This window comes from Vidua macroura, chromosome 9 (assembly GCF_024509145.1).
Source record: "Vidua macroura isolate BioBank_ID:100142 chromosome 9, ASM2450914v1, whole genome shotgun sequence".
NCBI lineage: Eukaryota > Metazoa > Chordata > Aves > Passeriformes > Viduidae > Vidua > Vidua macroura.
In genome coordinates, this window is record NC_071579.1 from 31,933,846 (window position 1) to 31,961,054 (window position 27,209).

At 52.8% G+C, this 27,209-nt stretch overlaps 1 protein-coding gene across 1 annotated transcript; it reads right to left on the reverse strand.

Moving 5' to 3' along the window:
- Positions 1-1,512: 1,512 nt before the first annotated feature.
- Positions 1,513-27,152, reverse strand: WLS (Wnt ligand secretion mediator). The gene is made up of 12 exons (XM_053984476.1): positions 26,978-27,152; positions 15,661-15,933; positions 10,424-10,548; positions 9,816-9,977; positions 8,954-9,090; positions 8,467-8,635; positions 8,211-8,308; positions 7,645-7,708; positions 7,291-7,434; positions 5,923-6,006; positions 4,279-4,432; positions 1,513-3,662 (listed from the first exon to the last, which is right to left on the reverse strand). The coding sequence occupies exons 1-12, from the start codon at positions 27,081-27,083 to the stop codon at positions 3,553-3,555; spliced, it is 1,626 nt and encodes a 541-aa protein (XP_053840451.1). The 5' UTR covers positions 27,084-27,152; the 3' UTR covers positions 1,513-3,552.
- Positions 27,153-27,209: the final 57 nt, after the last annotated feature.

A 27,209-nucleotide genomic window follows, 5' to 3' on the forward strand; every position in this document is an offset into this window, starting at 1 on the left:
TCTAACTACTAAATCTAACGCACAACTCGTGACCTTCTCTCTGAGAGTCCAGCCACAGGTGGGTTGGATTGGCAATCAGGCTCAAACAATCCTCACCAGAATCCAGCCAAGCAATCACCCCAGGTAAACAATTCTCCAAGCACATTCCACATGGGCAAAACAAGGAGCAGAAATAGAAATCGTTTTCTCTTTCTTTCTCTCTGTGCACCTCTATGAAAAATCCTGAGAGAGAGAACAGTGTGCTTACCACAGCCTGGGGGCTGCTGGGAGCGGGTTTAAACCCCGGCAGCTCCCTCTGCCCAGCCAGTGCTGACAGTCTCCGGTGGCTTTTCCCATCCCTGCCTGTTCTCACTGTGTCCCTGCGCAGCGGCGCGGACACACCAAGCTCCAGGGACAGCCCGGACCCCGAGCAGCACCTTACAGGCAGCTGTGGCTCCCTCACATCACCGAATTCCCACGTTTCATTGCCCAGGGATCGCCGGTGTGTGCTCAGTCCAGCCCGGAGCCGGGTTCTGGGGGCAGCAGGTGGCAGCAGAGCCCTGCCAGGGCAGGGTGTGCCCGGGAGAGGAGCGTGTGCGAGGGGGTGGCGGTTCTACAGGCACTGAAATCTCATTTATTTGCTCTTTTGACACTCCTTAGGTCCCAAAGAGCTGCACTGCCTGGCTGCAGCCAGCACAAGCTGCAGCGGGAACGGAGCCACGGGCTCTGCCTAAAGCTCACACCCGGGCCCACTCTCAGGTGCTGTTTCACCAGGGCAGCCCCTCCTGCAAGGGGACTTCAGGCTCTTGATGCTGAACTTCGTCTGTTTTCATCAAATTTTCCACTACTTCCTGAGTGCAAGTCGAAGAATTATTTAGGTTGGAAAAGCCCTCTCAGACCACTGTGTCCAGTCATTCCCCCAGCACTGCTAAGGCCACCACTGCCCCGTGTCCCCAAATGCCACATCCGCACGCCTTTCAAATCTCTCCAGGGATAGGAACTCCACCCCTGCCCTGGGCAGCTGTGCTAGGGCTGGGCAACTCTTTCCATGAAAAAATTTTCCCAAATATTCAGTCTAAACCTCCCCTGTTTCCTGTTGTCCTGTTACTTGTTCCCTGGGAAGAAGACACCAACACTTTTTTGAAATTTACTTTCCCTGGATTATAGACAGCAAGACAACATGGGGAGAGCAGGCTCCAAGCAGTGGGCAGCAGCACCTTGAAATATGGCAGCAGATGGAGGGCGAGGCCCAAATCAACACTGCAGCGGGGTGATGGCCAACACACAAAGGTCACAGCACAGCTGTGACAACTCCAGGGCTGGCAGGCAGGGACAGGAAGGAAAACCCTGCAGGGCTGTTCAGCCTCAGAAGAGAATGCTCCAGGGAGACCTTAAGAGCCCCTTCCCATAATTAAAGGGGCTCCAGGAGAGCTGGAGAGGGACTTTGGATGAGGGTCTGGAAGGACGGGACAAGGGGGAATGGCTTCCCACTGCCAGAGGAGATTGGAGATGAGGAGAAATTCCTACAACAAATCCACAATATTGTATATTTTATTTAAATTAACAAACCTACATGTTTTCCAGGTTGCTTAAAGCATTCTGTAAAAACTGAACTCAACCTAAACAAAAAAAACCCCAAAAGGATATATTTTAATAAGACCCAGGGACTATTTCCAAGACATATGAGTTGGGCTGAGGAATGAAGAAATAAAAAACCCACACACGCACGCACACACGCCCCGTAAACAAATTGTTAGTGTTTGACACAAAATTTGGTTTGAAAGCTGCAGCTCCCTGCTCGTGGGGGCCTTTACAAAACGCAATGCTATAGTCTAAGCTGGAAAAGAACCCACGGACACAGCTATGGGAACAACATAAATATCACGTAAGAACCCAAGGGAAAAGGGATGGTAAAGTTGCAAAGTCGAGTGTTCAGCTGGGAACGTTCCGGGGTTACAGGGATGTGCGTCGATTTAATTCACTCCTAATGGAGTAGCTACTACAAGTAGGAACACTGCTTGGACCTGCTTTGCCTCCAGGGGCAGGGGAAGCTGGGGATCCCGGGGAGGGCAAACACAACGAACGGAATTGCTTTAAGAAAATCCAGTAGGAGCTGCAATTAATACACAGGGAGCAGGCCTTTGGCAGAGGGGTCTGCCCGGTGTGACACGTCCTGACTGGAGGAGCCCCATGTGGTGGTGCCCAGCAATCAAACCCATGCAAGGTGATCTTGTGGTGCCACCCTCTCTTTCTTCATAGCATTGAGCTTTAATAAATGGATGAGGGTAAACGAATAAATTCTGGGGTGGGGATTGTTATGGTACCTGGGCTGATGGAAATGAGTTTCCCTTCTCTGCCTCCCCTGTAATGCTTCAGCAACACACAGCAGCAGCAGATTGTTATCTTGTGGGGCCAGAACAGGGAGGGTGAGTTACATGTCACCAGCAGTTAACACAGACGTTTACTCCTGCCCGCTCACGGGGCTCTCTGCACGCTCCAGGCCGTGGAAGGTGTGCCCTGGGCAGCACAGACCCTTCCCCACCATTCGCTTCTCTGAACTGGGCCCAGCAGGGTTCAGCTCAAGCCTCCAGCCCGGATCAGTTCCCACTCCCCTCTCTTTGCCAAAGGCCTCCCAGCACGGGGCTGAGTGAGCCCGGCGCCCGCGTCTGCTCTGGGAAAGCAAAGATCCACATTAGTGCGTGACCAGCGGATCCTTTCAAGTCCGATAATCCCTGGAAGAATCCAGCTCTGCTCCAGCCTGGCAGCGCACAGAGCGAGGCTGCCCAGCTCCCAGGGATGCACTGTAACAAAAGGGGAAGGTGGAGGAAGCCACAAAAGCACGGCAAGCCAAAGGGACTGAGAACAGGGAGGAGCTGGCTGTGGGATCAGCCAGCTGGGAACTTGGGTCAGGAGTGCTCTGTTCTCCTCCAACTCAGCTCAGCATCCAGGCTGGCCGTTCCCTGTATCCAGCAAACAGCTGTAAAACCTGCTGAGAAAGCAGTCGCTGCTTCTACTAAAGCCTTACTAACAGCCTACTCCTCTCCCAGCTGTGCTTCATCCAGCAACAGGGGGTGGCTGCAGGGCTGCCCCAAAGACTCAGACAAGGGTCAGTACAGCTACAGTGGTGGAATGAAATGCTTTTACAACAAGGCTCCCCCCTGCAACCAACACCTTGAGCAAGTTGCACACAGGAGCAAACACAGAGTACTGAGCACGTGCTCCTGCCTCAGCTCCCTGCAGCACCTTTATGCACCAGCACACCCAGCAAAATCAAACCAGCCCCACGGCAGCTCTGCCCCGGCCCCACGTCCGGACCTGCGACTTTGCAACCTCAGCGCCCTTCCAGCAGGGTTTTACGTGCCCGAGTGTAACACAATATACACAGCCCTCCCCCCAGGAATAACTACACCATAGTAAAGAGTTACAAATGTTCTGCTCGCTGTCGCTGCCCTGTGAATGCACCAGGGACGGGGTGCTCGAGGAGCGGATGCGGCCGGAGGGGTCTCCAGCCAGAGGGACTCGTGTGTCCTCTGCTCCCCACCCCAGGCCGGTCCCTGCTGAGGCACCTCCGTGTCACTCCTGAGCCTCCTTCCGAGCCAGCTTGTACACCTCCGTGGGCCCGTCCACGTGGGTGATGGTGGTGGTGAGCTGCAGCTCCTCCCCGCTGTTCACCCCCAGGTCACCTGAGAAACAAAGGTGTTCCATCAGTGTGGCCTCACAATAAAATATGGGACTATTCCAAAGGAAAAGATCCAGTTTGTTCCCTCCAGCCGCTCAGCTGCCTAAGCCACGGGCCAGTGACTTTCCTATAAGTTATTTTATTTAGAGTTATTTAAATATAAGCACAAGAAACACATTGAGGGGCCGTAGCATGTTCAGAGAAGGGAACAGAGCTGGGGAAGGGGCTGGAGACACAGGAGAGGCTGAGGGAGCTGGGAAAGGGGCTCAGGCTGGAGAAAAGGAGGCTCAGGTGGAACCATCTGGCTCTCCACAACTCCCTGACAGGAGGGTCTGTTTTCTCCACTCCTCATCCCTCCGTCTGAGCTAAGCAGTTCCATCTGGGCAACGCTAAAAGGCACAAAAACCACCCCAAAGGTTCCAGCCAGCCTTGGCTAAAAGTCAAACCTGTCTAACCCAGCTATTAATTCAAGTGCCTGCTTGGAAACCCAAACCATCATCTGCAAAACTTTTCAAGGCGCTGAGTGTGCACTTGGGCCAAAAAGAAAGGCACAGAAGGCAGCCCCTACTTTGTACCTCTTTGTCCCCATGAGAGCCCTCAGGTCATCTGGAGACATTTACCATTGGACTGGTCTTCGCCGTAGTTCTTGTGGGATGGCGCGTAGAGGAACATGAGGGCGAACACGTAGAGATTCCACATCCCGTAGATGCCGGTGAAGAAGGCGCTGTTCACCTCGATTGTGATGTCCCCCCACTTCCAGTGGCCTTCTGTCACCTGTCCAGGGAAAACAGACACGGACAGGCCATCAGGAAGAGCAAATTCCGTAAAGACACGGCCTTGGAGTAAATCAGCGAGAACAGCATCAGTTCAACAGGACGGAGGAAATGGAGTGTAACAGGTTCAGTGAGGCAGAAGTCAGGCTGGGATTCTCCTCTTCAGACTCAGTCTGCAGGGAGAAAATGCTCCTGACAGAGTGATTCCCTCAGGACTTCTTCAGCTCTGATGTCTCATTTACTGTGACCGGACCGCTGCGCTCTGCGATACCCCCGCCACAAGCATGTGCTCAGCACAGATTGGCACACAAAGGGCACTACCTGGGGACACCACTGACATCCCAAAACATCCACCTGCTAAAAATAGACCTTTTATAGCAGGAAAACCAGCGTGAATAATGGGGGAATTGATGTGCTGAGCACGGCTGCCTGAGGAGGGGCCAGGCTGACAGCACCAACCTGCCACACGCTGAGGGCTGTCAACATCCATGAAAATATCATCAATATTAATATTCCTTGAAGATACACAGACTGCTCAGGCTGCACTGTTGCTTTCTGCTAAAGAACAGCATAAAGACCAAGAAGAAAACTACAGTAGCTTAAAAAGAGAGCCATGGAGATGCTCTGAGGGCTGGAACCCCTCTGCCATGGAGCCAGGCTGGGAGAGCTGGGGGTGCTCACCTGGGGAGGAGAAGCTCCAGGGAGAGCTCAGAGCCCTTCCAGGGCCTAAAGGGGCTCCAGGAGAGCTGCAGAGGGACTTGGGACAAGGCAGGGAGGGACAGGACACAGGGAATGGCTCCCACTGCCAGAGGGCAGGGATGGATGGGACATTGGGAATTGGGAATTGTTCCCTGGGAGGGTGGGGAGGGACTGGGATGGAATTCCCAGAGCAGCTGTGGCTGCCCCTGGATCCCTGGCAGTGCCCAAGGCCAGGCTGGACACTGGGACTCAGAGCAGCCTGGGACAGTGGGAGGTGTCCCTGCCCATGAGATGGGCTTTGAGGTCCCTTCCAGCCCAAGCCAGTCTGTGACTCCATGACTGAAGCAGTGATAAAAGCGCATTGGTGCAGAGGTGACATCGGAGCTCAGGACAAACAGGTACAGCTACTGCTGGGCACAGCAGGGCTGCAGTCAGCCCAGGGAAGGCTGGATGCTGTCACGACTCCGTGGGCACACAAAGCCACCCGGGTGTTTCAGTGTGAACAGAACATTTTCCTCTCGCTGAGTTCTCAGAAATGACTAAAGCCCGTTGGCCGATTTCCGCACGGCGCGGCCCCAACGCTCCCTGGGAGCCAAGGGCCTTTGTGCCGGCTCCAGCCTCAGCAACTGCGTGGCAGAGCTTCAAATAAACCAAAACAACTTCTTCAAAAGCAACTTGTTATCGAACGTGCTCAGAACAGGCCAGTCCGGTCTGACCAGCGATGAGCGGCGTCGGGAGCGGCTGGGAAGCGGCGGCTGATGCTCTCCCGGGGAGCCCAGAGCCACCCCTCACCTGGCTCACGATGAAGAAGATGACGGTCATGGCTGCGCAGGCCAGGGTGATGAGCATCAGGAACTTGAACCTAAAAATCAGCCCCTGTTTAGAGAGAAATGTCACTGGTCACATTAACAGAATCCACAAAACCCATTTTTGGTTTTAGGATAGACAAGACACGAGGATAAAAAATAAAAAATAAAGCAAGGGTCCAACCCACGAAACCCCAAAGCAAAACAACCTCCACCCACTCCTGTGCCGTGCCCAGCACAGCCCATATCCTCCGCTCCCCACACGTCTGCGCTCCTGCCGGAAGCTCCGCGCGGGGTGGGCACGTCTGGCCAGCGCTGCCTTTCCATGACATTTGCCCGGTGACTGATTGAGCAGCAGTTAATTAAGTGGAAGAGGTGGCACGGCGGGCTGCAGGGAGCACGGCCCGACGGCTCACGGCTCTTGTAAAACAAACACGTGGCGGGGTCGGTGCCCCAGCGTGGGCTCGGGGTCTCACCACACTCATCCTCACCCCCAGCCCGGCTGCAGCGATTCCCACGTCTGCAAAACCTGGCTGGCTAGCACGGAACGGAGATTCCGAGACAAACTCCTTGGCTGGCAATCCCACTGCCCACCGCCCCTGCTTTCACTGGTTCTACATTTTTACTTACAAATTCTTTTGGCTTTGGGTGAGTGCGTGGGTTTTTTTAACCTGGTTCTGGAATTTAGGTGGAAATGTCAGTGTCTGCGTAATTACCCTGCCACACCACGACAACAAAGGACTATTAATTTAACTCTTCCACACCAGATCCGTGCTCCCCAGATGTCTGGGTGTGGGAGTGTGGCAGCAGCAGCTCTGCACCACAAGCTGAACCCCTGTGCCTCCTGCTAGAGGGAAAAACACTCAGTATCTGCTTCCAATTCTTTCATATCCAATTTTCTAATTTTTTATGTGCATTCCTGATGGGTGATAACGACTTGTTTAAAGAAGAAGTGACCATAATTTAACAGAACGACTTTGGGGATAAATATTTGTAGCCCTATAGAAGCAGGTTAAGCACTGAGAGTGAGCTCCTCGGGTTTGGCAGCAGGCAAATCAGGTAGGACAGAAAAACGTATAAAATCATGGGCTAAAAATGGGGACAATGGAGGAAATGTGTTGTGCTTTGACCCTCCAGCAACTTCATAAGGAAACGATGACCCCAAAAATCCAAATTTATACTGTGAAAAACCAGATGGTCTTAGCAAGACCTCCTACTAAACGCAAAAACTAATATTAGAGGAGGAGAAATGGAAGTATGAGGAGATTATGGATAAAAGGGGTCTCAGAACAGACTCTGAGGTCCAAAATGTCTTTTAAAAACAAGGAATCTGTGCCCCAAGGAGGACCCTTACCTCGTAGTGAAGGCGGCGAGCCTTGCTCATGGCAGGGAGGCTCGACTGCTTCCCACTGATGTTTCTGAACACTTGGAAGACCATAAAACACAGGAAGAGAAAATAGAGGCACAGGCAGATCCCTGCGACTATAATAAAGGCCATCTGTGCAGAGGAAGTTAAGGGAACATGCTACAAACTAACAGGAAATCCTAGAAAACCCTATCCAGGTAATTGCCATATTCAGTTCCCCAGTGATCTCCTGCAGTGCCTGAGCCAGCCCCTGCCCCCCAAAAGCAGGGAGTTTGCCCACACCCCCCCAGGGACCTGGCAGGAGGGAGCACCTCCCTCTCCCACAGACCAGGGGAAGGATACAGCCAGCTCCGTGCCCACCTCGGTGGTCCAGATGCTGTAGAAGGGGTTCTTGAGCTGCACTCCCCTGCAGAGAGAAAACACCAACTGTCAGAGGGCTCAGAGGGGCCCTTGACCACTCTGCAGCCTGGGAATCACAGAATCAGGGAACATCCTGAGTTGGAAGGACCCACAGGAATCACTGATCCAGCTCCTGCCCTGCACAGACACCCCAACAATCCCACCCTGTGGCTGAGAGCGTTGTCCCAATCTTCCTGGAGCTCTGGCAGCCTCGGGGCCGTGCCCATTCCCTGGGGATCTGTTCAGTGCCCAGCACCCTCTGGAGGAAGAACCTTTCCCCAGGGTTCTGCAGGGGAAAAGCCAGCTGTGCTGCTTTCCCATGTGGGTCAGGAGAAGGTGGGAAGTGTTTCCACAGGCAGCACACTTGGGAGCATCCACAGGAGCCTCTCCTGGCTCTGGGACATGGGGCTGTGCACCCAGCCATGGGGTTGAACTGGTCCCTGCTGCAGGAGGTGGCCAGGAAGCTCTGCTCGGGGATGGCCGAGCCTGGGCAGCGCAGCTGCACCCACCTCTCGCACATGTCGAAGATGAAGAGGCAGAAGGAGCCCACAGCGATGGGGCCAACCTGCTTCCAGTAGCCCGAGAGCCGATTCCGCTCGTTCTGGTCCTGGTCACCAGGCGGGGAGGAGGAGGAAAAGGAAAAGCAAGTTAGCCTGGAATCCCCTCAGCTGGTGCAAGTCCCCCCAGCATCATTTCCAACCATCAGCTGCCAGGTTTTCTTGGAAGCGGGGCTGGAAACCACCTTCCCATGGGTGTGGTACCCACCATCATGTGCTCCCCGCAGAAGATGATCCAAAACGAGAGCAGCATGGCATAGAAGATGCCCTGTCGAATGTCTCCGAAGAGCAGCATCCAAGTCCAGTCAAATCCGATGGAAAACCACTCCACGGGGATGTTAATGAACGTCATGGAAATTCCCAGAGCAAAGATGACCCTGGAGAGGCACAAACACCATCTCTGCACATCCCAGTGTGCGAGGGAAGGACAGAGCCCCAAAAGCCAAAGCTGTGCGTGGAGAGCAACAGAAGGAAATCCAGCACTTTTTGGGAAGTGTCACCTACTGCCACCAAACCACCTAGGACTCTTTTTTCTCCAGGGGTTTAACAGGAAAGAAGAGAGAAGCTGTGGAGGTCTCCAGCGCCCAGTGTGCCTGGGTGGAGGGAGGGGATGGAGAAGAGACAATTCCTATCTCCCAACCATGGGCTCTGCCTGGGAGCAATGACCACCTGGGCCACCACGGGCCCCTACTCACTTCTCCAGCAGGACAGGGGCGCGCGTCATCAGCGTGATCCTCCTCCAGTACCACACCATGATGATCAGAATGCTGGGCGTCAGGAAGGTCTTCATGGCAAACCACACCTTGGTGAAGCCTCCGTTTTGATGGATGCCCTGAGGAAAACCAGGGTACAGGGTTTGACACCATCATCCTGTGCTTCTCCTCATGGAGTGTCAGGAGAGGCACACACGTGGAAGTGCTTCCCAATGATGGTTTGGCCAATGATGGACAAAGAAGGGGTGCCCACTGATTCCCCAAGGCCACCTGGGCAGGTTCCAGAAAGTCTGAGAACAAAGGCCAGCAGACACAGCTTCCATGGCGAGGGGGAGAGGGAATTCTGACACAGCATGGAAAAAGCTGGCAGAATTACTCCCAGACAAGTAACAAGATCCTCATGGAGCCAAGTCACCCCTGGTGGGAAGAGCATTGGCTCATTAACGTGTTTCTCCAGCCACGCGTCCTCCCACCGCTGTCTGCAGCCACCACAGCCGCGGTGGGAGGGAAAAGCATCTCTGCTCACCCAGCCTCGAGGGTGGGCAGAGCAAGGATCACTGACAGCCTTCCCACACATGGCCACAGCCAACTCCAGGACAGACCAGGCTCCCTCTGAACCCTCCTGTTCCTCCTTAGCTCCTGTCCGTAAGAAGGACTCTGCATCCCAGGCAGGCTGTGGTGGGAAGCAGAGGACACGGGGAGCTCGGAGCCTTGGGAAGAGGCCAGCTCTGGAGGCCTGGAGAGCAGGGCATTCCCAGGGAGGAGGACAGTCCCCCTGGAGGCAGAGGAGCTGGGGCAGCCCGGGCACAGATGCCGGGTGGCAGAGGGGGGACAGGACGCTCACCACGAGGCGGATGTCCTTGATCTCGCCGATGCCCACGTTGATGCCCTTCCTGTCGTTGACGGGCAGGCGGATGTTGATGAGGTAGTACTTGTGTGCCACGCTGCCGATCTCCATGAAGGGCAGGAAGTCGCAGTCGTAGTGCCGGCCCTCGGACTCCACGGTCTGCAAAGGGCAGGAGCAGAACCACGGCCCTCAGCCCCCGGCACCAGCACAGCACAGAGCCCTCCAGCTGGGAGCACTGGGAGCACCCAGAGCCTGAGCGGGAGACAGTGGCTGAGGGACGCTTCTCCTCGTGGTTTTGATTGTTTAGGATCACTGAGTAGGTAAGGTTTGACCTCAAACAGGTTCACATTTCAGGCTTTAATGGGAATTTTCCAAGACGAACCCTCTACAGCTCCCTAACAGAGGTGGAAGCCAGGTGGGGATTGGCCTTGTCTCCCAGATAAAAAGTGACAGGACAAGAGAAAACAGCCTCAGGTCATGCCAGGGGAGGTTTAGCTTGGATATTGGGGAAAATTTTTTCATGGAAAGGGCGATTCCGTGGTTCTGTGATTGGAAGAGGACAACTCCCACTCACCCTCACCACCAGTGTCATTCAGATTCCTTACTTTTGGAGAGCCAAAGGTGCACTTCAGCTTCCTGATCTCTATGGCATGTGCTATTTCCTCCCAGTCATCGAACATGTCATCACGATAGGCCAGCGACACATCCAGGGTGATCTCTGCGTTTTCCTCTGCAACAGCAAGGAGACAGGAGGCTCAGAAGGTTCCCAGAGTTATTAAAAAACATGACACAAAGTTCCTTTACGAAGATAATTAACAAACTGAAGTTGAGCTATGCTGGCCTAGCTGGAAAAAAACTCAGAACCAGTCACACACAACAGCATTGATGTTTTCTATACATCTTGTTTAGCTTCAGTTGTTCTACAGAAGGGTTTTGGAGCTCTCCCTTCCTCACCTACAGAACATTTTAGAGCCCTCCCCTGCTGCTCCACACCTGCCCTGACTTGTTCCTGCCTCTGCAGATGGCCCAGCTCGCACGCCAGTGACACACACAGAGCTCATGGCCTGGCAAGGTCACACATCCCTGTGGGACCAGCAGCTCGTCCCCTCCTGGCTGGGTGCACAGTGACAGTCTGGGATGCAGCTGCTGGCAGGGAAAGGTGCTCCTGGCAGGACACTGCCAGGAGGGAATGAGGCTGGATCAGGCTCATTCAGGCTGGAACAGGCTCACTGAGGAGCCCCAACTGAGCGAGTTCATGCACTGGAGCTGCAGCTGAGGCTGCCAAGGAGCATCAACACGTTTAAAAACCTGAGGCAAGTCTGTACCAGCTCCACCAGCTGGAAAATCCTCCTGTTTACCAGGCACAGATCCCAGGGAAGGCTCTGAACGAGGAACATGCTCCAAAATGAGCATGTGCATGTTACAGCCCAGCCTCCTTTTGCAGGGCACCAAACCCTTAACAGCCACAGCTGCTGGAAAAGCTCCAGAACCATCCACTGTGGAGAAGTGTGGGGAGATGGCTCCAGAACCATCCACCCTGGAGAAGTGTGGGGAGATGGCTCCAGAACCATCCACCCTGGAGAAGTGTGGGGAGATGGCTCCAGAACCATCCACTGTGGAGAAGTGTGGGGAGATGGCTCCAGAACCATCCACCCTGGAGAAGTGTGGGGAGATGTCTCCAGAACCATCCACCCTGGAGAAGTGTGGGGAGATGGCTCCAGAGCCCATCTTTTCAGCTATATTTTTGTTGGGAATACGTGGTGGCACACTCATCCCACCGGATGGGAAGGGGCGTGGATGGGATCTGTGGTTGGCAGTTCTATTTTTACACCCTTCGGAGGTGGCCGGGTTGTGCATCTGATGTGGACACTTCGGGATTTTTCTGAGCATTTTCTGGTGCACGTGATCTCTGCCATCCAGATCCATATGCAGGCCCTTTCCAGAGCTGCCAGGAGCTGGGTTTCCATGAAACACGAATTTGCCATCTCAGATCCGCTGTTTAGGAGACCAGCAAAACAGATAAATGGGAACATAAGGTTGAACTTGGCCCGGCTAGAAAGAACCATGAACTCCATTTCAGAAGCCATAAAACCAACTGGAATGCTTGGGATTAAATCCAAGAAAAACAGCTTTCAGTATTTCATTTTTGCAGTCCAAATGTTGCTGCTGCCATGGAGTATGAAAACCAGAAGGCAGAAGATGAACTGCTGCGTGCCTTTCCAGGCCAATGGATTAGAGGCTCCCTCTGGAATTCCATCAGTCTCTCTGCTGGGGTGACACCTCCCCTTGGAAATGAGTTTTGTGCAAAGACCCTTCAGGGCTGTCAACATAAAACACAGATATATCCATATATTTCAGCACAGCAGACTGATGGCAGAGCTGTGTTAGTGGTTGGACTCCATCTTAAAGGTCTTTTCCAACCAAAATGATTCCATGATAACCCTACACCAGCCTTGCATCAGCAACTCCCATTGTCCCTGAGGAACAAATGAGGACACTGACAGAGAACCAAATCTTTAGAAGATTCGTGCCTTATTCCCATTAATCAGATGGTGAATAGACAATTTTCTGGAGAGGGGAAGGTGTCCTTTTCCTGCACAGCATTAAACTGAGAGGGAGCAGGATCAGATTTATCAGGGACAAATCCTTCCCTGGCAGGGTGGGCAGGCCCTGGCACAGGTGCCCAGAGCAGCTGGGGCTGCCCCTGGATCCCTGGCAGTGCCCAAGGCCAGGCTGGATGGGTTTGGAGCAGCCTGGGACAGTGGGAGGTGTCCCTGCCATGGCAGGGGTGGCACTGGGTGGGTTTTGAGGTCCATTCCAACCCAAATGAGGACAAGACACGCTCCTGGAGGTTTCCCAGCCCTGAGCTCTGTGACCACCCCCCCCCCCCAACTGAAGGACCCCCTGCTCATGCTCCAAGCACCACCAGTGTCATTTTTCCCACTGGCATTTTACTGCCCAGGAGCTTTTCCATGAATCACTTTATAGGACAATACTTGCCCAGGATATCTTCACTTACATTACAATGACCTAAAAATAGTGGAGTTGTTTCAGGAGGGGGCTCTGTGCCAGCTGCACACTAACACAGCTGGCTGGGGAGAAGCCTATGGCAGGCAAGCTGAAATGCTGGAATTATTTCCATACACTTCCATGCTTCACTAGCTCCCTAAAATTACAAAACCTACCAAAAAGCCCAAGGCTGGATAAATTAGAAAAGGAGGCTGCAGCACTCTGCCCTCTCACTGTACACAGTTGCTTTCCAGCTGCAAAGAAACTCCATCTCCTTCCTCTGGCTCCCTCCTTTCCCAGTTCTGGGAAGGGTTTTAATAATTGAGTGCACAATGCATCAAGAGAGGAAAGGGACAGCACAGAAATAGCCTCTTCCTCAGAGGAACAGCCTGAGTCTCTCCCAGCTTTCTGGGAAGGATAAACTCAGCTTCTAAACATCTGCATTCCAAAAAAATCTGTGTTTCAAAACCACTGCAAGTGCAGAGGGAGTTCCCAAGGTGAAGGTGATTAGGGCTGGTTGCTCCTCTGAAAGGTGAGATCCCACTGGGTATTCCAGGAGGCTCAGCCCCTGCCAGGTTCTCTCAGGGAACCTTACCAGGGCTGTGCTTCCCCTCTGTCCCAGAAAAACCCTTTCTGGCTGGATGAGGAGAGCTGACAGGTCCTGGATGGGGAGAGCTGACACAGGACTGACTCCAGCTCGCTGTGGATGAGGAGTCAGCCATGAGTCACCAACAGTTCCCAACAGGCACAGCCCAGCTGCCCCTGCCCCAGGAGGGTTTTGGCACCCAGCACCCTGAAAAAACTGAATGCAGGTTTACTCTGTGCCTTGGCCTTGCTTAGGAATTGCAGGGGAAGAGGACAAGCAAGGGCATTGGAGGAAAAAAGCAGGGGACAGTTTGATGTGGCTCAGAAACCTCCCTGGTGAAGGCCGAGGGGAACTGGCAGAGCCCAGGACCCTGCACAGCACCTTCAGACCCTGCAGTGGAGCTACAGGAGCCAGGAGGGCAGGATGTGTCCCAGGCAGCAGCTTCTTCAGGAGGATAAAGCTTGTGCAGTTCCCAGCAGTGCTGCTTTCCTGGATGATCTGAGGCAGCTCCACAACAGTTTTCAGGACAGTGACCTGAGGCTTCAGCAGCTGTGGTGCCTTCCAGGAGTGGCCCTGGTTTGGCACCAGCCCCTGCTGGCATCAGTCACAGCAGGAGGAGGCCTGGAGGGCTCAGAGCCCCAGAGAGAAGAAACTTGAATGGTTGCTTTAAAGGAAGAACTGAGGTTACTTCACATCCTTATCACTGTCCCTTTCGAGGAGCTGATCCCAAATCACCTGATCAGTGAGGCCCTTTCATTTAACAGCAAGGGACAGACACACAAGTGCCATTAATTCAGCTTAACAAGTCTGCTGTTTGTTTCTTCAAGAGGTGTCATAACACAACCTAGCAAGCAAGAAATGTGTTACTAGGTCCTGAGATTCTGCACTGAATTTACACCTGCCTTCAGTTTGGTACAAAGTGTTGGACAATCCCCAAACCCCCTTTTTATTACCCAGGGGGTGGCCCTAGATGAGCTGTTCTGCTTGGAGATCTCAAAAAAACCTCCCACCTTTGCAGGACTCAGTCACTGAAGGGCACAAAGCCGAAGCAAAGGCTGTGCTCTTGCAGCAGAAATGCTGCCAGAGGCTGGCTTAGCATTCCAGCAGCCTGCTCCAAGGGCTCGGCCAGCTCCTGACTCCAGCACGGTGCTTCAGCTTGAAAATCCTTGGGATAAAGAGCTGTTTCCCTAATGCAATCATCTGTCCAAGTGGAAGGAGGTGAGGCCTTAATAAAGGCACAAAGCTGCTCTCTCTGTATTTCAGAGATAATTATAGGGATAAGGACACAGGTGAAAGCTTTCTACAATCTGATTTCTAACTTATCTTAATGATAATGCATTAAATCATCCCTGCTCCATCTCTGCAAGTGCTGAAGGTTAGACAGGGCTTGGAGCAGCCTGGGATAGTGGAAGGTGTCCCTGCCCATGGCAGGGGGTGGAAATGGAGCTCTGAGATCCTTCCCAACCCAAACCAGTCTGGGATTTTAGGATAAATAGCTGGAGTAACACTTCCAGACTGAGCAGGAAGGGGCCAAGGACACAGAGATGGCTAAAAAAGCTCTTAACCCAAACTAACTCCCTGAACTGATTCCACCCCGTGGATCCCTGAGCATGGAGCCAGCCCCACAGCCAGGCTGGAGCCAGGGCAGGAGCTCCACACACCCAGCTCAACCAGTCTGGAAAGCAAATTATATATTCACTGTAGCTTACAGTTAGAGAGGGATTTTCCCCAAACACTTTAAAACATGCAAACACATGGACAACTTCCCTTCCAGGGAGGGCCAGAGCAGTCCTGCCCTTGCTGTTCTCAACGTAATTTTGCAGGTTTTAGTGCAGGATTACTTCTGAGTTTGGGGGTGGAGTTGTGTGTTACATATTTATTTAGTATTTATATAATAGCTTCATACGGAGAGAAGGGAAATTAAAGTTAGATATTGGGAAGGAATCCCTGGCTGGGAGGGTGGGGAGGCCCTGGCACAGGTGCCCAGAGCAGCTGTGGCTACCCCTGGATCCCTGCAGTGTCCAAGGCCAGCTTGGAGCAGCCTGGGACAGTGGAAGGCGTCCCTGGCATGGCCAGGATGGCACAGGATGGATTTTGAGGTCCCTCCCAACCCAAACCAGATTCAGGAAGTGCTCCAGCAGCACCTCACTGTGCGGCACCAGCACAACTCACGAGGTGAAAACCCCTTTAGGGGAGGCACACTGGGAAATGAGAGCCAGGCAGCAGCTCCCTCTGCCAGGCACTTACTGAGGTCGTTGTCCATCTTGAAGGCGATGTCCAGCTGCATGATGAAGAGCATGAACTGGAACCAGGGGCTCATCTCCTTGCTGGGCAGCGGGATGTGCACGGCGAACACGATGTCGTTGGCCTCGATCTGCCGGCTCACGGCCTCGTCGAAGTCCTTCAGCTTCTTGCAGTGGTTGGGTCCCCAGGGCATCAGCCACTTGGTTTTGTGGTGGTTCTTCCTCACGTCAATGCACTTCACTGACATGTAGGGAACAGCTGTCGTGGGGCTGGGAGCTGGCAGTGCAAGAGAACCACACTTGTAGCATCTGCAGACATCTGATACAGCGGTTTCCCCACCAAAACTCGCAGCTCCCCGCTCGACTCTTTGAAGGCAATTTAAAACAAATGCACCCAGTGCTGCTCCTTCACAGCTCTTTGATCTCACAGTCAAGTAATTAAGTTTATTACATCCACAGATGTATTACTGACTTTGTAGTGGGATCAAATTAGGATTAATTGAAGAGCTGGGATCTGCTGGTTCAGTCTCAGATACCTTGGTCACACAAAATCAGCCTGATTTACTGAAATCTTTTCCTTTCCCTGTGCTCACTCAAGCAAATCCACACAGAAAGCATGTGCCCAGAGAAACCTGGATGGATAAACTAATCCCAAACCTCGTGGTCCTGCAGGGCAGGGCAGGATTTACCACGGGGATCTGCACCATGCAAGGCCACACATCTCCTCGGGCAGGAAGATTTTCTTCCAGGGCAGTGAGTGGCATGGGAAGTGAGACTCTGCAGAAAGTGATTGTCATGTTGTCACCATCCTCATTCTGATCATCCAGGACTTCCCTTACAGATCACAGACCCCCCCCAAAACCCCAGCAGCAATAACACCACCCTACAAACTCCCAATATTCCAAGGAGGAAAACAACCCCAGAGTGAGCTTCACCCTCCCAGCCAGGGCTCCTGGCTGCCCCCAGCCCCGCACTGCTACACCCAGATGATTCAGCCCTGGCTCCTTTGTAATTTGGGCACAGCAGGATCATCCCAGCAGCTCTGGAGCCGTTTGGGATGGCAGCCAGGAGCCCTGTGGAGCACCTTGCCCAGCGTGCCACCTCGGCACAGGGTGACATCCACACGGCTTCCCACGGGCACGGAGCGGTGACTCAACGCCAGGCGGGAGGAAGTTACTCAAAAGCCAAATGTTTATGAACTGCATTTTTTCCATTTTTTCACAGCACTGAGTTTCTTCCAGCTCCAAAGGCACAGGGATGCTGGGATAAGGGTGGGCTCCAGGGGACTGGCATGAGCAGGTGGGTTAATGGTTGGACTCGCTGACCTTAGAGAGCTTTTCCCACTGAAAGGAGCCAGAAGCACTCCCAGATTGGTCCCAGCTCTCTGGGATGCATTGTTGCACTGCTGCATCCCAAACCCTTGCTGCATGCAGGAACCACAGAATACTCAGATATTAAAACAACCCCAAAACTCAACAAGTTCTTGATGTCAGAATCAGGACATATCCTGAGTTGGAAGGGACTCACAAGGATCATTGATCCAGCCCCTATCCCTGCACAGACACCCCAAAATCCCACCCTGGGCATCCCTGGCAGCATCCAAACCCTCCTGGAGCTCCGGCAGCCTTGAGGCCGTGCCCATTCCCTGGGGATCTGGGCAGTGCCAGCACCCTCTGGGGGAAGAACCTTTCCCAATAACTACCCTAAATACTGCATCAAGAAACAGCAAAGAAGAATGAAACAAAGCATTCAACAAACAAACACAAATGAAGCTGCAAGCCCAGGTTGCAGGACACTCACGACATGCCCACAGTGCATAAAACACTGCAATAAATGTCGATTCCTCCGCCGTGCCTCGATGCAGAGCCCAGTAACCAGAGCTAAAACTGCAGCTGGAAGGGAGTATCAGGAATATTGCTGTGAAGTAAACCAGGCATTTCAGCCGAGCTCTCTGAGCTCTTTAACTCTGACACATTCTGGGTGATTTCGAAGGCATTTCTGAATTAAGAGACAGCGTTCCCTCTACAGAGAAGCCGAACGTTTCTTGCTTTGATGCAACTCATTATAGCCATAAATACATGTTTTCATCACTGCCTGATTATGATTTTAAACACTTGGCACGCTCCCTGCAGCCTCCCCTCTGCCAAAGTTACAGCTTTGAGGAGCATGAGACAATTACTATACATATTCCTCGTCGGGAATCGCGCACCAAACAAACGTCGGCACTTGGCTTCCATTACTGATTTGGCTCCTGGCCCATTAAATCCAAGTGAGCGTTGAACCAAGTGGAAAAAAAATGCTTTGTGGAGCTGCAGCCAACTCAGCCAAGAGCATTACAAAGTGCTATGCAAAACAAAGCTCGCACCCAGGGATTTGGGCTGCGCTGTGGTGCCAAGGGCTGCCCCAGCCCCTCTGCCCCCAGCCCGGGGGGGGCAGCAGCCCCACAGATCCCAGGATCTCTGTCAGCCTGTAAATAATTGAATAATTGAACAGCTCTGTGTGCACAGCACAGTGCAGCAGCCTTGTGCTGCTCGCTGCCATGAGAGCTGCAGGAATGCAGGTACCACTTGGAGTAAGAGGGGAGCAGAGCTTCCAGAGGAAGGCTTGGCAGGAGCCAGGGGAGTGCAGCTCTCTGGGAGCCAGCTCAGCCAGGAGCCCCCAGGAGGGAGTCCTTGCCCCAGGGGCTGGCAGCAGCCATGGGGCAGAGACCCCTTGTGCCAGGGGGTTGGACACCAGCAGTGCCAAGTGCCAAAAGCCATGGGCAGGAGGTGCTGGAGCTGCCAGCACTGCCACAGGATCCCAGACTGAAAGAGACCTTAAAGTTTGTCTCATTCCAGACTCCTGCCATGGCAGGGACACCTTCCACAAGCCCCAGTGTCCAGCCTGGCCTTGGGTACTGCCAGGGATCCAGGGGCAGCCACAGCTGCTCTGGGCACTCTGTGCCAGGGCCTGCCCACCCTCCCAGGAACAATTCCTTCCCACTATCTATTTATCTGTATTTCCCCTAAATTTCTGCCTCTGCATCTCCTCCAGCTGGGCCTCCAAAGTGCCCAGCTTGCTGCAGAAATCCCAAATTACAGGGGCAGAGCAGATCCTGCTGCTCCCTGCGATGGTTTTAGGCAGCAAATACTTGGGAAGCTGGACACCTTCACCAGTGTGGCCACCACTGCCCAGGGAGGGCTTCCCATGGACTGCCAGGGCCACCTCAGCTGTGCCTCACTGACTGAAACAACTCCTGTGCAGAATTTCATCCTTTCCATTCAGCCAGGAGGTCAGGGCAGGGTGCTTAGGGCCTGATCCCACCAGGACAGCAGAAAACAAGGTCCAAGGGGCTTCCCTCAGGAGCTAGTCCTCCAAGACATAAACACCACACTGCTTCTCTGGTTTTAGACTTAAATCTTTAGGGAAAAAAATTACTGAGACAAGCGAGCTCAATTTTTTAGCATTTTGGGGGGGGCTATTACATACACCTAGGTTTGGGCAAGAGCCACCATCACTCGGTATTTCAGTTTCAATAAATTAAGCAGATCTTCAAAAAGTTCCTGTGATGAAGCCTCAAACACCTCCTTCCTCCTGCCCTCCGGTTCCAGGATTTCCACCCCCTCTCAGCTCCCCACCAGCCCTCACCTTGGGAATCACATCCTGCACCTTCTCATCCCAGCACCTCCAGCACTCCCATTAACCACCGACCCCTGCTCCAGCACCATAAACAAGCCCTTTGGAAACTCTCAATTGCATTGTGTCCACACTGATTAAAGCCTGAATCCCCCTGACCTCGGGGGGATTTAACTTCTCCCGGCACCGGGAGCATTCTGCTTTTCTACTCAATTACCCCCTTCGGAGCCAGCCAGCACTTCCCAGCGAGCACACACAAAGGGCTTCTGCTTCATTACCCTAAGCGACTGCAGGGTAGGAATAAACAAGCTAATTTATCATGGACAGACCCAGCTTTTCCAACTGGAACAGCCAGAACCTGGATAACACCATCTATGCACTCAGGATTATAAAAATATATATTTATTGCAGCATGATTTTTTTCTGTCTCCCTCTTTCCTGACCTCGATGGCACCAGTTTAATAAATTTCAGTGACACAGAGACTTTTAATGACTATTTCTTTGATAGTTCTTATTTCACATAACTTTCTGGAACATTGCAGCTGCTTTTATATGCAGAATAATTGTATATTTAAATAACCCCACTGCCTACTGGAAGCCCACTCCCCTTGGGAAAGGTTTTTCTTTCTTATATTTGACTTCAAGCTTTATCCAGAATAAAATCCTTTAAAGCCCCGGGGCCCCAATTCCATCCTGATTTACAGTGGGAGTTTCCAGATATCCTGTTGCAGCTGAACACCAATATTTCTGTTGTTTCAGAGACATTTTTTCAGTACTATGGATTTCTCTTTTTTATTTTTTTTTTTTTCAGAGCATAAAAATGAACCTGTCTGAACCATCAAACCCAAGTTTGCTTGATCAGAACAGAAACTCTGTGACTGCCCCTGGATCCCTGGAACAGGGACAGGCTTGGAGCAGCCTGGGACAGTGGAAGTGTCCCTGCCATGAAAGGGGTGGGATAAAATGAGATTTAAGGTCCATCCAACCCAAACCATCCTGGGGTTCTGTGACTCTACAATCCAGGCACGTATTGCCAGGTACTCTCATGTCCCAGGGGCTGTGTTTTTCCTCAAGGTTTGTTCTCCAGTGCTACTTTTGCAGCTTTGGTACCAGCAAAGCCTCTTCAGAGCAGCTCAAACTGAAGGTTTTTCCCAGTAAATCAGTTCCCAAGGAGCTGCAGGAGCAGCATGCCCAGAGCCCTTAGGACTGAGGGAGCAGGAGATTCCCAGCTCCCTGATAAGCAGGCGAAGGGCTCCTGGGGAACAGAGATAAGGAATTATTCCCTCAGCCCCAGGCAAGTCACAAAGCAGGGAAATCATATGAGGCACAACTTGCTGGGAGAACTGAATGAATGATCTCCATAATTCACATCCATATTCAACAGCAGCAACGAATACAAATGAGGTGAGCATGAGTAGAGCTCCCTAAATGCAGAAATGGATATTCAAACTTTAAAAGAAAACAGAGGAAAAAAAAAAAAAAAAAAAAAAAAAAAAGAGGTAAGATTGATTTACTAATTGCCACAGAGAGCCTGATCTTCTTCCAAGTCAGTTTTCCAGTGGAATGAGATGCATTTCCTGTAGATCCCAGCCAAGGTATGAAATCCTGCACGCAGATCCCAAGGAGCAGGAAGAGCTGTTGTTATCCAGCTGCTTTTCTCCTGAGCCTGACACTCCCCAAGATAAGATACCTTGGAAACTGCCCGTGCTCAGATATGTGAGGAATTTCATCTCCATGTGAATGGGCTGGTCCAGGCCCTTCCCCACTGGACACCTCCAGCCTTCAAAGGCTTTCCCAGGCTATCAGCGACTTCAAAGGCCACAAATGTTATTTACCAAGGAAAAGGCTTCCTGTGTAGAGATTTTCCCTCTCAAAGGGCAGGGAGGCAGCAGGAGCAGTGCTTGGGAAGTGCTCGGGTCACATTTAAATCAACAGAGGGGGAGCAGCAGGAGGACTGACCTTGTCACCTGAGCTCTGCCAGGTTTGGGTTTGGAAGTGATGCAGCTGTGCAAAGAGAAAAACCCAGCACCTCCGAGGATTCCCAGCTCCTCAGGCCCCAGCGCTGCCATCCCTGCCTGGGAACTCTCCATTTCTGGCACTTTTGCCCATTCAGCTACAGTTACAGCTCTTCAAAAGAAGAACTGAGCAGACCTAAACTAAACAGACATGACCTTTCGTGTCTGCTTTCTCCTGGGCTCCCAGCGCCTCTGCCAAGGCTGCAGCACTGCAGGAATGTGTCTATACACAGGATCCATTGGCATTCATGGCCACGGAGCACCGACCAGCTCCTGGAGAGGCCCTGCATGAAAGGAAGTCAGGCACACAAAAATGTTCTTTATCCCCAGCCTGAAACACTCTTTCCTATCCACACCTTGGAAATCTGAGTGCTTTCTCTGTCAAAAGATCAGCTCAGCCCAAGGAAGGTAATGAAATCCCAGGAAAGAAAATGAAATCCTGGAAACTCGGGGCTCAGGAGCCAAATCAGACATTTAGATAATGAGCTGGGATTGTGGAGAGCTGCTCAGCCATGGCCACACATGACTCATTATCTCTCCAGGCCAGACACACAAGGAAGTTTGAGCTCCTCCAGTCACAACAATTCTGTTTTTTCCAGCCTCAGCCAGGGAAGGGAGCAGTGAACCTGCACCTCCTTAATCCATCCCCTCAGCCCAGAGGACTCATGTGCTAAATAAATCCCTCCACTTTTCCAATCAGTTGAATTTGTACAGTGTATGGGTGGGCACTGGACTAACAGCACTTCTCTGGGTGTGAGCCTGCTCTGGGTTTGCCCAGAGCACAGAGAGCTCTCCTGCACTCCCTGGGCTTGTTTGAACCAAGGATCTGTGATCTGGGGTAAGGCATCCTTGGAATCACAGAAGTTTGAGTTGGAAGGGACCTTTAAAGTAACTCATATAAAATAAATCATTGAAAATTCCCTTTCAAAAAGTTTTTGAAGCTGGGATGTTGCTGCACAGAGATGTGGGTTTTTTTTTTTTTTTTTCCTTTTTGTATATATATATAAATTCCAGGATGAAAAGGCAACTAGAAAGGGACACCAACAGCTTCCCACAGAGAAAGATAATTTGTAATCAAAAGCTTTGCTTTCAAAACAACCAAGAGGCATCAAACCCACATAAATCCAGTCAGACTCTGCACACACAGCTTCCACCCCGGCAGCTGCCAGGAGGACACCGGTGTGTCCCAGCTCAGCTTTGGCCTGGAGCAGTTGTGGTGACCTCCACTGGAACATCCCAGCCAAAATTCCCAGCAGCAGGCACAGCCAAGTGGATGCTGCAGCTGGTCCAGCTGTGGAATCATGGAATTGTTTAGGTTGGAAAAGCCCTTTTAGGCCAGGAATTGAACTGTTCCCAGCACTGCCAAGGCCAGCACTGTCCCATGTCCCCAAGTGCCACATCCACAGGGATTTTAAATCCCTCCAGGCATGGGGACTCCACCCCTGCCCTGGGCAGCTGTGCCAGGGCTGGAGAACCTTTTCCATGAAGAAATTTTCCCAATATCCACCCTGATCCTGCCCTGGCCCAGCCTGGGGCCGTTCCCTCTCCTCCTGTCCCTGTTCCCTGGAGCAGAGCCCGACCCCCCCGGCTGTCCCCTCCTGTCAGGAGCTGTGCAGAGCCACAAGGGCCCCCTGAGCCTCCTTTGCTCCAGGCTGAGCCCCTTCCCAGCTCCCTCAGCCTCTCCTGGGGCTCCAGACCCTGCCCCAGCTCTGTTCCCTGCCCTGGACTCGCCCCAGTCCCTCTCCCTTGTCCTGAGAGACCCAACACTGTCCCAGCACTGGAGGTGCAAGGTTTGTCCTCGTGCCTTGTCCAGGGCTGTCACAAGCCTGGTGGCATCCCAGGACAGCCACGCTGGATCCAGGGAAGGCAGAGCAGGCAGGGGCTCCCGGGAATGCCGGCATGCCTGTAAATTATCATCAGCCCCATTCCTCACAAACGATAACACAAACCATTCCTGGCGATCCCATTCTCCTGTAATCCACACGTGCCATCATTTACAGCAGGATAGTGGAGACAAGGCTGCATTAGGATTAATTTTGTGGATCATGTTCTATCTCCCACTGCTGCATCCCAACTGAACACATCACACACAGCCCAGAAGCGTGACCTTTAAACAAGATGTTCTCCACGAAGGGAGCAGACACCAGGAATCCTGTGGGGTTTCAAGTAGTGACAGCCCCACTTTCTGGAGCCAACAGCTCATTACCAAAGCACGGCAAAGAAACAGCCCAATAAAATTCTCTTTTGTGTGTTTGCTCCCTTTTGAGCTCTGCAAGGCTCCCTCCAAGCACGGGGACTCCACCACTGCCCTGGAGAGCCTGCAGCAGGGCTGGACAGCCTTTTCCATGAAGAAGTTTTCCCAAATATCCAACCTAAAGCTCCCTTGGCATAGCTTGAGGCTGTTTCCCCTCATCCTGTCCCTTGTTCCCTGGGAGCAGAGCCTGACCCCCACCTGGCTGCATGCTCCTGTCAGGGAGTTGTTGGCACAGGAGCTTCCTCCTGCACAGGAATTTCTCCCATCCGTGTGCATCTGGTGCTTTGCCAACAGACAGCTCTGAGCAAATCCCACCTGAGAGCTGATAAGGTTCCTGCTGCTAAATAAAAGAGCTGCTGGAAATGTGGAAGCTGCATTAAAACTCTGGCATCACACACTGACTGCCCAAAAGCGAGCTGGGAACCAGCAGTGGCAGAAACCCCCTGATGTGAGGAAAACCAGCTTTGTGGTGGTTGTATCAGGTACCAACGTGCTGCATTTGGGTATTTTGGACTGGCACGAGGGATCTGTTAAAATAGAGCACTTAGTCATTGTTTTGAAACATGACCTAAGTGCCTGCGAGGGGAAAGGCTGGCTGGGCTGTGCAGCCCTGTCCCACTCGTGTACGTATTTTGGGTTGTCTAGACCTGGGCACACCAAAATAACCGGATTTTGGTGTCTGTTGGGTGCGCTGGATCAAACCAGAGCAGGGCCACGGTGTCAGTGCCACCTCTGCTCCCAGCCCACCTGGTGTCACCCCTGGGAGCAGCTGGGGGGTGGCACTGGCAGCTCTCCTAGCACGGCTCGGATCCCTCTGGAACGCCGGCCACCGACCCGCTGCTCACCACGAGGAGTCTCCTTGTGGGAAACACCACACGCCTGGGAATCACTAAAGGGGTCGGTCCCAAGCCCCTGGATCAGAGTTTCCAGGGATAAAGGGAGCCCAGAACAAGGCAGGTTCCTGGGAAGAGCTGCTCAGCCTCCCAGGCTGTGTGTCACCCTGCCAGATGTTGGGGACCACACCTAGGTAACACATGGAATTTAGTGTTTCACAAGCACCAGATATCCCTGGATTTCCAGCTCCTAAGGAGGGCTGGCTGGGAGCTGCTGCCTCAGGGATGAGCCTCTAAACTCCTTAAATGCATCAGAAGGGGTAAATGCTGCAGAGGAAAGAACAGTTTGGATGATTGATTAGAGCAGTTTGATCTGAGGGAAGATCAAAGTGGGGATTTCCAGGAATTAAAGAACTTTTGGGGCAGCACCCCCTAGAACTCCACCTCAGACAGAAGATGCATTTACTCCAGCAGGATGCAGTGACTGAGCTTGTGCAGGAATTCAGCAGGATGCAGTGACTGAGCTCGAGCAGGGCATTGAACTCAGCCCCAAATCCCTGTCCCTGCTGGCCCCAGCCCATCCAGCCTGTCCCTGCAGCTTTCCAGCCCCACCTGGGAGACCCATCCAGGATGAGAGGGCCTGAGCTGGATGCCCAGCAGCAGCACCAGCCAATAAAGCAGGGCATAAACCAGCTGGAAAACTGAACTAACATAATTTAAATTCTTTAGTCTCTGAATCTGTTCAAAACTGAGCAGAAACATTTGTCTTTTCCCTGTAAAGCCAGCCATAAACATCTGATTGTCACATCTGTCCCCGGATGCCAGCACAAACAAGGCTTTCTGAGCCACACCAACCTTTGGAAAACACAGCTATTTCAATTTACCAGAAAGAAACTGCTAGAACCCTTTTAAGATGAAGTCTGGCTTCTCTGCACAGCACAGGCCAAGACATTTTATCTCAGGAATCAGCAGTGGGTTCAGTAACCTGCTCTTGAACCAGCTCTTAAAGAGAGAAAAAAAAAAGGAAGGAAAAAAGCTAATCCTGATAAACTTCATGTGGTTTCAGGCCTGCAAGAGCAGGAAAAATGAGTTTTAGTCAATATGTGCCAGCAACTCCCTTGTGACAGAGGTGAGGAAGTAAGAGAATGAGGGAAACTGAAGTTTTCCAAAATTATGTTTAGTGGAATTTTATGGTTATTAGAGGCTGATAATTCAAAGCCACGAAGGCAAAGCAGTGATGGGCACCAGGAGCACAGAGCCTGCTTCCTGAGGAACGGCCAGAGCTATTCCCTCAATCCCTCTCAAACAGAGAGAACAGCTCGACTTTATTCTCCCAACGAAGTGCAACAAAGTTTTAGAGTGAATTTGACCCCGATTCTTCCTGAAAACCCCCCGAGCTCCGCAGGGATCCTGCCCGGGAGGAAGGGATGGGCCCGGAGGAGCCGGCCCTGCCCCAGGCAGCGGGGGATGCCCCGCAGGTCCTTCCCGGACAGAAGGGCAACATTCCCACCCTGGAAATGGCCAAAGCAGCCACATCCATGCGCCCATCATTCCAAGGAGCCGGCGCAGAACTCAGCTGCTTTCTAGTAAAAAAAAAAAAAAAAAAAAAAAAAAAAAAAATTTAAAAAAATCCCAGGGCTCGCCCCAAACTCGCTCTCCTCCATCTTCCTCTTTCCATCCCCAGGGAAAACACGCGCAGGGCTGTGTCCCAGTTCCCATCTCCCTGTCTTTGGGAATGCTCAGGGATAAACAAACACAATCTGAGCTTCGGAGTGCCCGGTGCGGAGCTGGGGCCCCAGAGCCGAGGGGAGCCGGGGACGGGGATGAAATCCCTCCCTGGGCGGCCACGAGGGTTTTGCACGGGCAGGAACAAACCCAGGCCGAGCCCACGCGGGTTTGAGCTTCTCCTGGAAGGAGATCGGGAGTGGGGGAAGCTCCTGCAGCGGGAGCGGGAGGTGGAACGGAGGGGACCCGTCCTGACAGAGGTCGGGAGGGAGTGGGGGGATCCCCCGCAAAAACGAGCCCGGACAAAGCGAGTCCCAAAATAAACCCAGAGCCGGGACCCTCCCTCCCACCAGTCATTCCCCTTTTTCTTCCTCCCCCCCCCCGCTTTAGATTTTTTATTAATATTTTTTTTTCTGTTCTCATTCTGGCAAGGGGGGGAGGTTTCCTCCCGCGGCTGATTCGGAGGCCGAGGCACGGGGAGGTGCAGCGCCAAGAAGGGAGGAAAAATCCTTTTAAAAAAATAAATTATTATTATTTTCTAAGCCAACTTTGAAACGCGAGGCTCCCTGCGCGTTCCGTCGCCATACTGAAGCTTTCCCACTTCCCTCTTTCTTTAAGTCCAGGCTGAAACCAGGCCAAAAAAAAAAAAAAAAAAAAAAAAAAGAAAAAAAAGCAACACAAAAACTTTTCCTTGGCCGGCTCCCCCCGCAGCAGCCGCGGGACGGGCACAAAGGGCCCGGAGCCGGGATCGCTCGGCTACAAAAGCGGATAATGAGATCATGGGAGCGAGTCAGCGATACTGTAACCAGCACTAAACAAGCGGGCAGCGGCGGGAGGAGGAGGAGGAGGAGGAGGAAGGCAGCGGCCCCCGGCACTCACCGATCAGCCCTCCCACCAGGAAGGCGATGACTTGGAGCACGAGCAGGATGCCCCCGACGATGCAGAGCTTGCGGGTGCTCATGTTCTCGATGATGGCCCCGGCCATGCTGGCGGGGCGGTGCGGGCCGGGGCGCTGCGGACGGAGCGGGGGCCGCGGGCAGCGGGCGGGCCCCGCTCGCCGCCCCAGCCGTGATTGTGCCGCTCCCGCCGCCCGCGGCCGCTTTAACCGGGC

What these genes read in the sequence shown, in the direction of transcription:
- WLS (XM_053984476.1), bottom strand. Translation starts at nt 27,083, where the DNA reads ATGGCCGGGGCCATCATCGAGAACATGAGCACCCGCAAGCTCTGCATC. An exon ending in ATCTTCGACATGTGCGAGAG is followed by an intron (nt 7,709 to 8,210) that starts GTGGGTGCAGCT and finishes TTCTCTCTGCAG; the next exon opens with GGGAGTGCAGCTCAAGAACC. An exon ending in CTCGCCGCCTTCACTACGAG is followed by an intron (nt 6,007 to 7,290) that starts GTAAGGGTCCTC and finishes CTCTCTAAACAG; the next exon opens with GGGCTGATTTTTAGGTTCAA.